Source organism: Podarcis pityusensis, assembly GCF_964106645.2.
Source record: "Podarcis pityusensis genome assembly, chromosome: 14".
Classification (NCBI taxonomy): Eukaryota; Metazoa; Chordata; class Lepidosauria; order Squamata; family Lacertidae; genus Podarcis; species Podarcis pityusensis.
In genome coordinates this window covers 17,586,425-17,599,786 of record NC_138039.1, presented here as the reverse complement: position 1 = coordinate 17,599,786, position 13,362 = coordinate 17,586,425, and the positions used below count along the sequence as shown (strand labels likewise).

Sequence of the window (13,362 nt, the reverse complement as noted above, 5' to 3'; positions counted from 1 at the left end):
CTCAAGCGCTCTACCTGCCCCCTTGAGAATCTCCTCCTGAGGTCTGATAAAGCCAGATTGCAGAGTCACAGCCTGTATTGTACTGTGTCCAGGATGAAGGAGATCCTGAAAGGGAACGTTCCAGTACTTTTCTCTTCTCCCTAGGCTAATTGAGAGAAGCAGCAGTCACTTTGCTTTGTGGTCCTCTACTGCTAGTTTATGTAAACTGAAGTTTGAGACAGACCAGTTTATCTGTCTTTTATAAACAAACTTGTTTAATATATTGCTTCTGAACATTTAACAATCACATAAAGTGTAATTTCTGGCCCATATTTCATCTACTCATTCAAATATTTGAATAGATTAGGGAAGCACCTTATTAGTTATGCAGAAAATTTAGCATGATTTAGAGCTTATTTGATTCCTCAAACTGTTCATTCCACTTCTGTTATTTCTAAAAGGAAAGCTTTATACTGGCTGAGAGAATGGCTGCTTCTTGAAAATACTGACGTGCTGGACCTAGAAGGTTTTAACAATGTATTTGGGTGGCATGCATATTTGTGGTATGACAAGGTTAAAGCACATAAAGTGTTTAAAAACCATATTGTCAGAAAAGCACTGTTTAATGTCTGGATAAGATATAAGGACTTGCTTGAAAATAAAACCCCAAGGTGGCTGTCACCAATGGAAGCGAAGGCTCAGAAAAAGCTCAATATGGAGGCCAATTGGCCGAAATATTGGGAAATTTTGGAACAAGAGGGAGACAGATTAAAACTGCAGAGTTTTGAAAAATTAAAAAATAGAGCGCGAGACTGGCTCCATTATTATCAAATAATGGAGGCGTATAATTTGGATAAAAAAATTGGCTTCCAGGTGGAAAAATCAAAATTGGAAACAGAACTGTTAGATCCCAAAATTAAGAACTTGTCAAGAATGTATAACTTGCTGTTGAAATGGAATACTCAGGATGAAATGGTGAAATCAACTATGATTAAATGGGCACAAGATGTAGGACATAATATTATGATGGCTGACTGGGAACAGTTATGGACCACAGGTATGAAGTTTATGGCATGTAATGCCCTAAGAGAGAATATAATGAAAATGATCTACAGGTGGTACATGACACCAGTCAAGCTTGCAAAAATATATCACTTGCCCGATAATAAATGTTGGAAATGTAAAGTGACTGAAGGTACATTTTTTCACCTTTGGTGGACATGCCCAAGGATTAAGACATTCTGGGAGATGATTTATAATGAAATGAAAAAGGTATTTAAATATACCTTCCTGAAGAAACCAGAGGCCTTTCTCCTGGGCATGGTCGGCCAATTGGTGCCAAAAAAGGATAGAACTTTCTTTATGTATGCCACAACAGCAGCAAGAATACTTATCGCGAAGTATTGGAAGACACAAGATCTACCCACCTGGGAAGAATGGCAGATGAAGGTGATGGACTACATGGAACTGGCAGAAATGACTGGCAGAATCCGAGACCAGGGAGAAGAGTTGGTTGAAGAAGATTGGAAGAAATTTAAAGTTTACTTACAGAAACATTGTAAAATTAAGGAATGTTAGAAGGATGTTGGAATGAAGTAATGTGGTTTTAGCAGAGATACCATAAAGGATTAAGAAAAAAAACAGATTGTTAAATGGTGAAAGGAGGGAAAGTAAAGTAACATTATATTAAGATAAAATAGAGGACAAAAATTGGAAAAGATGGAAAGGACTTGCTGAAATACCTAATTGAACTAGAATACAAAAAAGGGAGGTGTGAGGAGGTCAAGGAAACAAGCAAATGAAAGATAAGTTATGGGAAGATTCATTGTATTTTTTTCTTTCTTTTTTCTTTTTTTTCTTTTTCCTTTTTATTGTGATGTGATGTTCTGTTTTTGCTTGGTATGCTTTTTTATTTTTTATTTTTGTAACCTTTCAAATCTTAATAAATATTACTTTAAAAAAAAAAAAAGGAAAGCTTTATACTGGCCAGTTTTAAGTTGTATTGGAGTAGTTGACTTTTTAGATGCACAAGATATGAGATCCATAGGGGGTCCATAGGTCAAAAACCAGAATAGGTCAGAAAGGCAATGAAGTGCTTTCATTAGACCATAGAACATCAGTGCATTAAAATTATTTTTGCCTGTTCTCTGGTGGAGAAAAGTTACTTCATTTTACACCATGACACTCTGAGCAATCTTCTGGGGTCATTCTGCTTAGGAAATTGTGATAATCAAGGATGTGAAGGCACAAATTACTGTCAACAGTGGTTGCTGAAAATATATTGGATTCTATTTGTATCTCATGCTTCTTTCATAGAGTTGAGAGTGGCATAAGTAGTGTTCCCTCTTTTTAGATCATTCCCTGATTTTAGTTCCCTTTTTTGCTATTTAATGAGATGATAGTTTTCATGTGCGTTCCACATATGTAAACGAAGGTTTCCATAATACGATTGTCAAGACCATAATTAATAATTGTTACTTCTCACTTAAAAACAGCTTACTTAAGAATTCTACTTGTCTCTTTGCTCATTGGGGAAATATGTAAAATCTAGATATGATGTAGTGAAAGTGTTTGTCTGAAACCCTCCTCTATAATGTGATATGAATACTGAGCCTGTAAGCATAATTTTATGGTGTGTCCACACAAGCATTTTTCCTGTGTCAGTTGGCACTGATAAGGAAGAGAAGATAGTAGCTGTAATCCCAGACTATTGCTATTTGGTTTTTGTGGACAGCACAGCTACTCCTGAGCCTGCTACTATCTGTCTATGCTATACTGAGAGTGGGGGGGAAGCATATGGGTTAACTTCTAGTGGGGAAAACAATTCTCAGAGGCCTGTTTAAAAATGACTTCCATGATTTATTTATTTGTTGGATTTATTTATATCACACTTTTTCTCCCAGGAGTTCAAGGTTGTGTATGTTGGTTTCTGCTTTCCTTCACTGTGCAGCGAAAGGGCTTGTCACGAGACAGGTGTTTACATTCCACAGTCTGTACTGTCACTTCCAAAACTTGCATCTGCAAATATCTCAAGACCACCAGACTTCTGATTGTTAAATCTCAGTCTGTAATGCATAGTGCCTTTCAAATACCGCGCTATGCGTTTCAGAGCTTTCCAATCCTTGACACTAGGATTGTTGACTTGTCTGCTTAGCAAATTACAGCTAACAGCAATGTCTGGTCTTGAACATTTGGCAATGAAGTTTAGCTTGCCTAGCACACTTCTGTACAGTGTAGTGTCAGAAAATGCTTCTTCAGTGTCATCTACCTGATAACCTGTTGTCATCGGTGTGTCTACAGGGTTAGCATCCATCAGATTTAGTTTGCTTAACACATCAGCAATTTTCCGTGACTGGTGTACTAGAATGTTACCATCTTGATCTCTCTCTATTTCCAGAGATAGGTAGTTGTTTACCTCACCAAGATCTTTCATGTCAAAGTGCTCTTTCAGTTGAGCTAGGGCATTATTGTACATTGCGACATCTTTCCAAAAGAATAATAAATCATCAACATAAAACAAACAGTACAGTTTCTTTTGCCCCTCCTCTTTGACAAATACACATGGATCAGCTTTTCCTTGCTGAAAACCTAGAGAAAACAATACTTCAGTGAGTTTTGTGTGCCAACACCGTGCACTTTGTTTGAGACCATAAAGGGATTTCTTCAGAGCACAAACAAATCCCTGTTTTACCTGTACGCCATCAGGTGGAAGCATATAAAGTGATTCATCTAGAGATCCGTACAGAAAAGCTGTATTAATATCATGGTGACTAATGTGTAGATTTTCCTCTGCAGCTAGCTTGAGCATAAGCCTAATGCTTTCATATCTCACTGTCGGTGAGTAGGTCTCGTGATAGTCTTCACCTGGTACCTGTGCAAAACCTCTGGCTACCAATCTGGCTTTGTGTCTGACTATCTTGCCATTTTGATCTGTCTTCGCTTTGAAGACCCATTTGCTTCCAAGCAGTTTCATTCCTGGAACTACTGGAACTAGCTCCCATGTTTTGTTCCTTTCTAAGGAATCAAGCTCAGCCTTCATGGCATTTAACCATGGCTCAGCTTCCTTTGAATCCAAACCCTGGATGTCTTGGAAACTTGAAGGTTCAAATACCTTCTTGGAGCTTTTAACAGCTGTTACTGCTATCGTAGCAAACTCATCAGCAAATCTCTTTGGAGGTCTGCCTTTTGTGGCTCTCTGTGACCTACGAATTAGCCTTAAGTCTTCAACACTCTCCTCTTCCTTCTTAGGAGAAAAACGACCTATTGTGAACAATGGTTCCTCCAATTCTTGATCAGAGCTTTCAGAGGGTCGCATAGAGGCTTTCGCACTCTTGAAATCCTCTGAATCACCCGATTCAGTTTCAGATTCAGACTCAGAACCTTCATCAGTGGGTTGTTGTGGTTGCTTTTGACTATCCTCAGTCTCATCACCGTCATCAGGATAACATTGGAAAATTCCCACATTCTCCCCCCACTTTGCATTGTACTTAACACTTCTCGTGAGCTTAATTGTCTTAGAGTCAGTCATCATTATTCTGTAAGACCCTTTCTGATAACCTAGAAAGATACCATGCAATCCACGCTTGTCTAACTTGGAGTTTTGTGGTGAGCGAACCCACATGTCAGAACCAAAAATCTTCATGTGTTTGATGTATGGCTTCTTGCCAAACATCTTCTCATAGGGGGTACAACCAATCGCTGAAGATAACCTGCGATTGTAACTGTAAACAAAACACGAGAGAGATTCGGCCCAATAACTCTCTGGAAGATTGGCATCATGCAGCAAGGTTTTTAACCCTTGAAGCAATGTCTGATTTGCCCGTTCCGCAAGTCCATTCTGCCATGGCGAGCGAGGACTAGACAAATCGTGTTGAATTCCTTTCTCAGTCAGAAAAGCTTCAAACTGCTGAGAAGTGAATTCCCCCCCGCGATCAGTGAAAAGAGTCTTTATCTTCTTACCGTGCACATTTTCCAACCAAGCACAGAATTCCTTGAACCTAGGAAAAGCCTCTGATTTCTGCTTGAGATTATACACATAAATATACCTGGAAAATGCATCAATGAGAACCATGAAGTATCTATTTCCACCCAAAGAGGGCGCTAGTGGTCCAACCAAATCAGCATGAACAACCTGGTATGGTTCTGTAGCTTGCCTACTAGACACCTTACCTTTCGCAGCCATTTTCACCTTGTTTGCTGCGCATGCTTTGCACTTCATGTGGTACCTGCAGGGTTTAATAGTCATACCTTCAACCAAGGCAGGCATTTTAGATACTGCCTCAAAATGCAAATGACCAAATTTTCTATGAAAATCGTGAATACATTCTGCATGCAAACTTTTGTTAGAACCTGCAATGCAACAAGTGTCATCCTTTTCAACATCATCATAATACAAAACAAACAAACGATCAACATATTCAGCATGCAATACATAATCATTTTTCTTTGTGATGATGCACTTCCTGTTCTTGAAGGAAACGTCAATGTTCCGCTCATTCAGCTGTCCAACGCTGAGCAGATTATGTTTGGCGTCTGGCACGTAAAGCACATTCTGTATCGATAAGTCCAAACTGTGAAGAACAACAGTTCCGTAGCCTTTACTGGGAATAGTGTGGTCATCCGCCTGGTGAATCGCACCTTCCTGCGGTGTAAAAGACACAAACAGTCTCTTATCGTTGCACATGTGGTGGGTCGCCGCTGAATCAACAACGAAGAAAGATCTAGACGTCTTCTGGACCTCTGCAACCTTTGGAGTGAAGCGTGAAACCATAGCCTTGTGCTGCGTTGTCCTAGACACCGGACCTTTGCCTTTGCCTCGGCCTTTTCCGCGCGATGAGCTTTCGCTGCGCTGTTCTGTCTTGGCCCTGGGATATCTGCATTCCCTCTTCATATGGCCTAGACGTCCACACGAGTAGCATTTCACTGCCTTCAAAGCTTTGGCGCCATCTGGTGGTTCCACTGCACTATGGGACGACGTCTGTGAAGACTCCCCCTTGCCCATGCAGCTAGCACCCCGGCGATCTGCTTCATTTAATATCACGGCAGTTACATAGTCCACTGTTAGCTGAGCGGTTGGCTGCACAGCAATCTGGGTTGCAACAGACTCCCAACCTGAACCCAAAGATTGTAGTATCATGAAAGAATACACAGCCTCTGGAAAGTTGAGTCCTCTCTGTTGCAGCTCATGTCTCAGATTTTGCATCTCCATCAGATGTAAACGCACATCTCCACCTTCAGCAAGAGACATATTATGCAGCTTGTTAAAGTAAAACATAGTGGACCCAGCTTCTGTCCTTAAGTGAGCTTCTCTCAAAGCGTCCCAAATTTCTCTGGCTGAGGTCTTATCACGCAATAGACAGAGCTCTTCTGGGGATACTATCAATGTAAGAGTTCCCCTTGCTTTGGAATCCTTAGCTTCCCATGCATCTGTAACTGGAACTGGGGGGGTTTCTGTAATCACCTCAAACAAACCCTCTTTCCGCAGAATTGCCTCTGCATACAGAACCCAGTCCGCGTAATTTTTCTTGTTGAGCTTAGGAATCCCACAAGCATCCTGAAGGGCCATCATGACTCTGGCATTAGCCTTCAGCGTCATATATGCTGCTTTAAATCTTGCTGCGTCACTGCTGCAGCTGCCTTATTCCAAAAGCGCACTTAAAAGTTACTTTCGATTTCCCCAGCATAGTAACTTGTGCCTGGGAGCCTTTTGCCTATTCCCGGCAAAACGGCTTTGAAAGTTCAAAGTCCAGCCATAAAGCCATTAACTAGAAGCTGGCAGGCTGCCCGGAGCAGTAGCACATACCTCATCAATCACTTTTACGCGCAGAGCAGATTCCGTTCCGATCTGTCCCTCTGCATTCCGATGCTTTGCCGGCACTCCGATTCGACTTCTGGAGCCCATAACCACGTGTTGGTTTAAAGCAGAGTCTCGTGCCCAGCGGAAGGATGAGGAGTACGTGCTGCATACTCTATATTGCTTTATTTACAGTTCAAAGCTGGTATATTACAGAAAGACATCTTGCCTCTGCCGGAGCAGAAAATGCATCCTCTCTCCTCGACAGCTCGGAGAGAGAATCACAAAGTGAAAAACAGGAAACCAGTGTACGTCACATCCAGTCTCCCTTTCCCGTGAGAAACTCCAACAGTACAGACTGTGGAATGTAAACACCTGTCTCGTGACAAGCCCTTTCGCTGCCCAGTGATGTTCACAGAAAGGGGGAGGATGTTGGTTTCTGCTTTCCTTCACTGTGCAGCGAAAGGGCTTGTCACGAGACAGGTGTTTACATTCCACAGTCTGTACTGTTGGAGTTTCTCACGGGAAAGGGAGACTGGATGTGACGTACACTGGTTTCCTGTTTTTCACTTTGTGATTCTCTCTCCGAGCTGTCGAGGAGAGAGGATGCATTTTCTGCTCCGGCAGAGGCAAGATGTCTTTCTGTAATATACCAGCTTTGAACTGTAAATAAAGCAATATAGAGTATGCAGCACGTACTCCTCATCCTTCCGCTGGGCACGAGACTCTGCTTTAAACCAACAGTGTATATGATTCTTTCCCTCTTTCTTTATCCCCCAGAGTGGGACGTGGGTGGTGCTGTGGTCCAAACCACTGAGCCTCTTGGGCTTGCCAATCGGAAGGTTGGCAATTTGAATCCCCACAACGGAGTGCGCTCCTGTTTCTCTGTCCCAGCTCCTTTGAATATATTGGGAGCAGCATCCACTGAGGTTGTAGACTAAAGGGTGGATTGGAGTAGATGTCCTGTTGTCAGGGGATGGGACTTCTGTGCTTTGCATGACTTCATCTTCTTCATATGGTGCTTGGTTTGTGTCCCCATGCCCCATCTTTTTTGAAAGCCCTCTCAGTCCCATGTTTTGCCCTCTTTTTAGCCCCCCTTCTAGTCAAGCTCTTATTACAAGCGAAATTAGATGTGATCAATACAGGAGACTGAGAGGTAAAACTGTGCACCCTGATGCATTGTCACTTCATCCCAGCATTGGTGCCATCAGAGTATTGCTAGGTTATCTCCTAGAAACAGGCAGCTGGCATGAGACATGACGAAGCGGGGGTCGGGGGAAGGGAAATGTGATTGTGCTGGAGGATATGATTTCTGTGCACAGAAGTACTGTGGCTGTTAATTTCTCCATGTTGCCATGTAGCTTCTGGCTGGGTCATGTCAGAGTTTCTAACTTATTTTACTAGGGAAATTCCAAAAGAAACCAATGTATTTTGGGGGCATTTTTTTGCTAGCAAAAGAGAATACCAATTATGAATTGATTATTCTTTTGTGTTCATCATCATACTTAATATATTGAGATAGAAATATCAACTGCTAAGCTTTCTTCCATTGATGTATACGTAATTGCATTTGTGTGAAGAGAGTTCTGGCCGTGATGACAGCTTTGTGAGATAGCTATCTTTTGGGTAATTACAGTTATCTCATGATCGTATCATGATCTTATCAGTATAGCGCATGTGGGGGGGGGGGGAATAAGCAAATGTTGCACAGTTTAAATTAATAGATGGATCTTTAAGAAACAGTCTTTATTAGTACCTGGCTGCATTGCTTACTGCTGCTGATCCTCAGTTCAAGAATCGAGAGGTGACAGTGTCCAATAGGTGAAAATGCAACTCCAGCTACAGTATATGGGAAAAGACTGTACAGTTCATTTCAAGCTGGTTTCAGACATCTCTTTTGAATGAGTGTTAGAGATGAAAGAATTCCAGTGGTCTCAATTTAAATATTATTAAGAATCAAACTTTCTGATTTGTTTGGGTCTTAGACCATTGCTAAAAGGATGTTATAGACAAGCAAATGCCAGTTAGTTTAATTCAATAAAACTACTATCCATCAACTTATTATAATGTGCAATAGAAAAGGAGGAAGGAGTTCTTGAGGAGGAAGTAGCCTTTGATATGTTTTACTCTTTTCCACACCCCAAAACTATAGAGATGAGTTTTAATGTTTGTCTGGTTTGCATTTAATAAGACAACTAAATAAATCTGAAAAGTTGCTCCAGAGTAGTTGAATGGAAAGATTTAATTATGAGTGAAAATTCAATGAAGTACAATTAGTCCACTTTGCATTTAGGGGTGGCTGACCTGTGACCTTCCAGTTTTAGTTAGACTTCAGCTCCCATCAGTCCCAACCAGCATGGTCAATGGTCAGAAATAACAGAAATTTTAGGTAATTTCTATGGGTCTACTATGACTAAAACTTAGTTGAATACCATGCAGAAAAATCTAGGACTGGTGTCTGCTGGGCATCAAGCTATGGAGTACAGTCTTCTACATGACTGCATGATCTCAAAATGCACATACTTATTTGAAAGCACTAGCACTTTCATGTAAAATATCCATCCAGGAATTCTGATATGGGGATGATTCTAAAGAAAAGTAATTTACCAGTGGATATTTTAATGGCACACTGACTCTGAACTGCACCAGAAGCCACTCTGAATGTTAGAACGGCCCCATATCCAGTGGAATATTTTGTAATGGAATTTTAGGATGAATTACTTGACATTTGTCATGACGTCCACAGTGGATTACACTCTGACCACACCTACTGAATGTATAGGTGCACCCTGCACTTAATTCTGGCTTGTGCTGAAGGTGGAAAAGTAAGCCTGCAGCTCTCTTTACACTTACCTGAGAGCTTTTGCCTTAAGTGGGTCACCAAAATAAATCTTGGAGGCTTTGGTTTTCCTGGTTGTTTAGAATAGCCAGGCATATGTTCAAATTAGCTCAAGGCCAAACGAGGCATGACACAGCCACATCAGTTGAAAATTAATAATAGCAGGCTTGAGGCTGCAATATTTTTCAGAATTGCATTATATGGGGAAGTGAGAGTTGTAGCCTATCCTTCCCACTGCAGCCCTGAAGGAAATGCTGTCCCTCTAAAAATGTTGTTGTAGTCCAGCAGCATATTTAGGGCTGCAGGCTGCTCATCCCTACATTAATATGCTCAAACTGTCTTGCCCCAGTGAGTAACCTGGCTGCTGAATTCTGCAGTAGTTTCCTTACCATCTTCAGAGGCAGCCCTATGTATAATGTGTTGCAGTAATCTAACCTAGCAGTTACCAGAGCATAGACAACAGTAGTTAGGCTGTCCCTGTCCAAATAGGGGTGCAGCCGGGCCACCAGCCGAAGTTGATGGAAGGCATTCTGTGCCACTGAGGCTACTTAAGCCTCAAATGACAGCAATGGGTCCAGAAGTACCCCCAAGTATCTCCAGGTACCTGCTCCATCAGAGGCAGTGTAACCCCATGAAGAACAGGCCACCTCCCATCCATCTGGTATAGGGAACCATCCACCTACAGTGCCTCAGACTTACATGGATTGAGCTTCAGTTTGTTGGCTCTAATCCAGTCCATTACCAAGGCAAGAAAATGGTTCAGTGCATTCACTGCTTCACCTGCAGATTTAAAGGAGTAGCACTGTATGTCATCAGCATATCAGCTATGTGTGACAACATACTCCAATCATCCAGATAACCCCACTTGGGGGTTTTATGTAGATGATAAACAGCATAGGGGATAAAATCACATCCTGAGGAACCTTACATTAAAGGCACCATGGGGCTGAAGAATACTCCCCAAGCAACACCCTCTGGAAACATTCATCCAAGTAGGTCTGGAACTACCACAAAGTGGTGCCACCCATTCCTAACTCGGATAGCTGCTCCAGAAAGATACCATGGTCAATGAGGTCTCTCTTCCAGCAGAAGTCTTCATATGGGGTGACCAAAGCATATTCTGTGCCAAAACTGGGCCAAAACTCCGATTGAAAGGGATCTAAAAGATCTGGTCCACAACCACCTGCTGAAGAACCTTGCTCAAGAAGGGGAGATTAGTAGCTGGTTGGTCCTTACTTAGATTTTCCAAAGCCAAGGAGGGTTTCTTGAGGAGTGGTTTTACCACTGCCTCCTCCAAGCTGGCAGGCACTACCCCTTCTCAGAAGGAGGCATTAATCATCTCCCCAGCCCAGTTATCCCATCCCTGCTAGTTTTTATCAGTCAAGAGGGGCAAGGATCTAGGGCACAAGTGGTTTGTCCAATCCAAACACGTTATCCATCCTATATACTGTATTTGGAACTTAAAATAATTATCCAACTCAAAATGTTTGTATACTGTGGCCATTCTTTTAATATTGGCAAGCACCCCTTCGTGTCATAGCTTTGATTCCCAAGCAGCAAATACATCTGGGCAAAATTTAGTAGCAATACAATCTTCCATACCCTCATGGTTTGCTCAGCAGGTAGGCATTGATAATGACTAGTTAATAACTTTAGGTGGAAGAATTTTTAAAATCCTTGTTAAACATTGATTATGAGTTCCACAGCTGAAAAAGCAAAACAACAGTTATTTATAGGCCTTCGGTGCAGTTGATTATAGCTGACCTTTGTGCAATCTTCATGTACTCTCCTTGAGGGCCGTTGCTAGTGGAATGTCACCACCTGCAGCAAGGCTGTGTGGTAGGTATGCTTTTGGGAGGGATTTGCCGATGCTGGCTGACTCTTTTGCCTTCTACAGGGAATTAAAAATCACAATATTTGCCCATCTAGCCCAGTCCCTCCCTCTGCTGTGCCTCTCTTGATTGTAGCATCTGATGCTGCGCTTTACTTTTTTTCCCCTTAATGGAGATGTTTCATGTGTTTCTAAATATCATCTAGTTTGGCAAGAGAGAGAGAGAAAGAGAGATAAAGAAAGAAAGCACAGATCTGCAAATCCCCAGAGAATATATTCCACTGTCAGAACTGGAAAGCAAAATAGGCAAAAAATTTGTTTGTGAAATAATAATTGAGACTGGGCTCCATGCATGTTCATGTATCCCTTGTTCTTTACTTCATCCTTAATAAATCATTGCCTGCAGGTGAGCAGATCAAAACATCAGTTCCCCAGAAGTGTGAGTTCTTTTCTCTGACTCCAGTGACAGTTATCTGTAAGCAGCGGTGTAGTGGTCCAGGGCTGCAGGGAGTGAAAGACCCATTGTTATTTCTGCAGCAGAGCCCCTGCTTTCTGTATCCCAGAGCTGCCCAATCAGCATGACAGGAGAGTTTTTTGGCCTTGGAAAATAAGACTTCTCGCCTTTTCTGTTGATTGGAGCCAATCCAAGTGAAAGGAGGTGAGTCAGTCATTAAGGATTGGCTTTTTGGGTCTCTGTGTGCCTTTGGGGCTAAAGTCAAACTATTGGAAAGTTACAGTGCCTGTTGTGGCTGTAGAGTCTGATATGGGAGAAACAGCATAATATTTAGCCCCCCTAGAATCTTGGAAGCATAGAATTGTAGAGTTGGAAGGTACTCCAAGTGCCATCTAGTCCAACTCCCTGCAATGCAGAAATCTCATACATACAGGGCATCCAACATCTCTTAGCTGCCAGAAATTTCTTACTGAAGTTAAGCTGGAATCCACATTTTGAATTGAAAGGAGTAGAAAAAGAAACATAAAATGCACCTGAATGTCTGTAAAAAAGGCTCAGTAAAGATCTTTGCAGCTAGCTTGCCTCCCCCTTTTGGAATCTCCCTGACTTACCGTACCTTCCAGAAGCAGTGACTGGTGGCGGTGGCAGGGTGAAATGGAAGGCTTATCTTTGTATTTTCATTAGCATGAGATTTATTGGATTTGTAGTTCTGAGTGGTCCAGGATCTTTACTAAAGGCGCTGAAACCCTGTTTTGTGCCAATAGCTTTGGTAAAGCTTTTCGGTGTAATGAAAATATAAATGAGTAGCGCCCCCCCCCTTTGCCCCTTCATCTTGTTACTATTTCTTGAATGTAAGTTCTGGAGATGGTGTTGGGGTTTGCTCATGATGAACATAGCTAAATTCAAAGGGGTTTTGGAATACGGAGTAAAAACTGTTTTCAACTCAAGGTGGGTCTTGTGTTCTGAACTCACCTAATTTCAAAAATCTGCTACTTCACTAGTAGGAATAAAAAATGTAATCATAGGCACATCTGATTGCAATCGCTTTCTTTTCTCCTTTTAAAGGTCATTAGACAGAAAGCCACAGAGACCTGTACTAGGAAAGTCAAGGACTCTTCCCAGCATTCCTCAGTCCCCAATCATAAACCGCGTTCCACTTCTAGATTCAAAATTGTACAAGAAAGATATGCCAGAACAGAAGCATTACAGAAATCACTCTGCCCCTGACTGTCAAAAAGGATGTACAGTGCCCTCTACAGGTAAGTTTCAATAAATGTAAGTAATCCTGTATACTTTGTTTTTATTATTAATTCAATTTATGTTCTGCCAAAGGTTTGAGAAAAGCTTCAGGACAGCTCTTTTGTAGCTGCCTTTTCAGGAGACTCCTTAAATCATGCGTAGGCAAACTAAGGCCCGGGGGCCGGATCCTGCCCAACCGCCTTCTAAATCTGGCCCGCGGACAGTCC

At 41.8% G+C, this 13,362-nt stretch overlaps 1 protein-coding gene across 7 annotated transcripts in view; it reads left to right on the top strand.

Moving 5' to 3' along the window:
- LOC308463499 (ankyrin repeat and fibronectin type-III domain-containing protein 1-like) overlaps positions 1 to 13,362 on the top strand; it is a 366,925-nt gene that overhangs the window by 60,563 nt on the left and 293,000 nt on the right. For 6 of the 7 annotated variants that reach the window (XM_080981922.1, XM_080981924.1, XM_080981921.1 and 3 more), the window contains one exon: positions 12,962 to 13,155. In XM_080981922.1, coding sequence (XP_080838048.1) covers positions 12,962 to 13,155 — 194 coding nt within the window. Of the gene's footprint in view, positions 1 to 11,979; positions 12,101 to 12,961; positions 13,156 to 13,362 lie in introns of all 7 variants that reach the window. The other variant, XM_080981925.1, reaches the window with a different exon arrangement.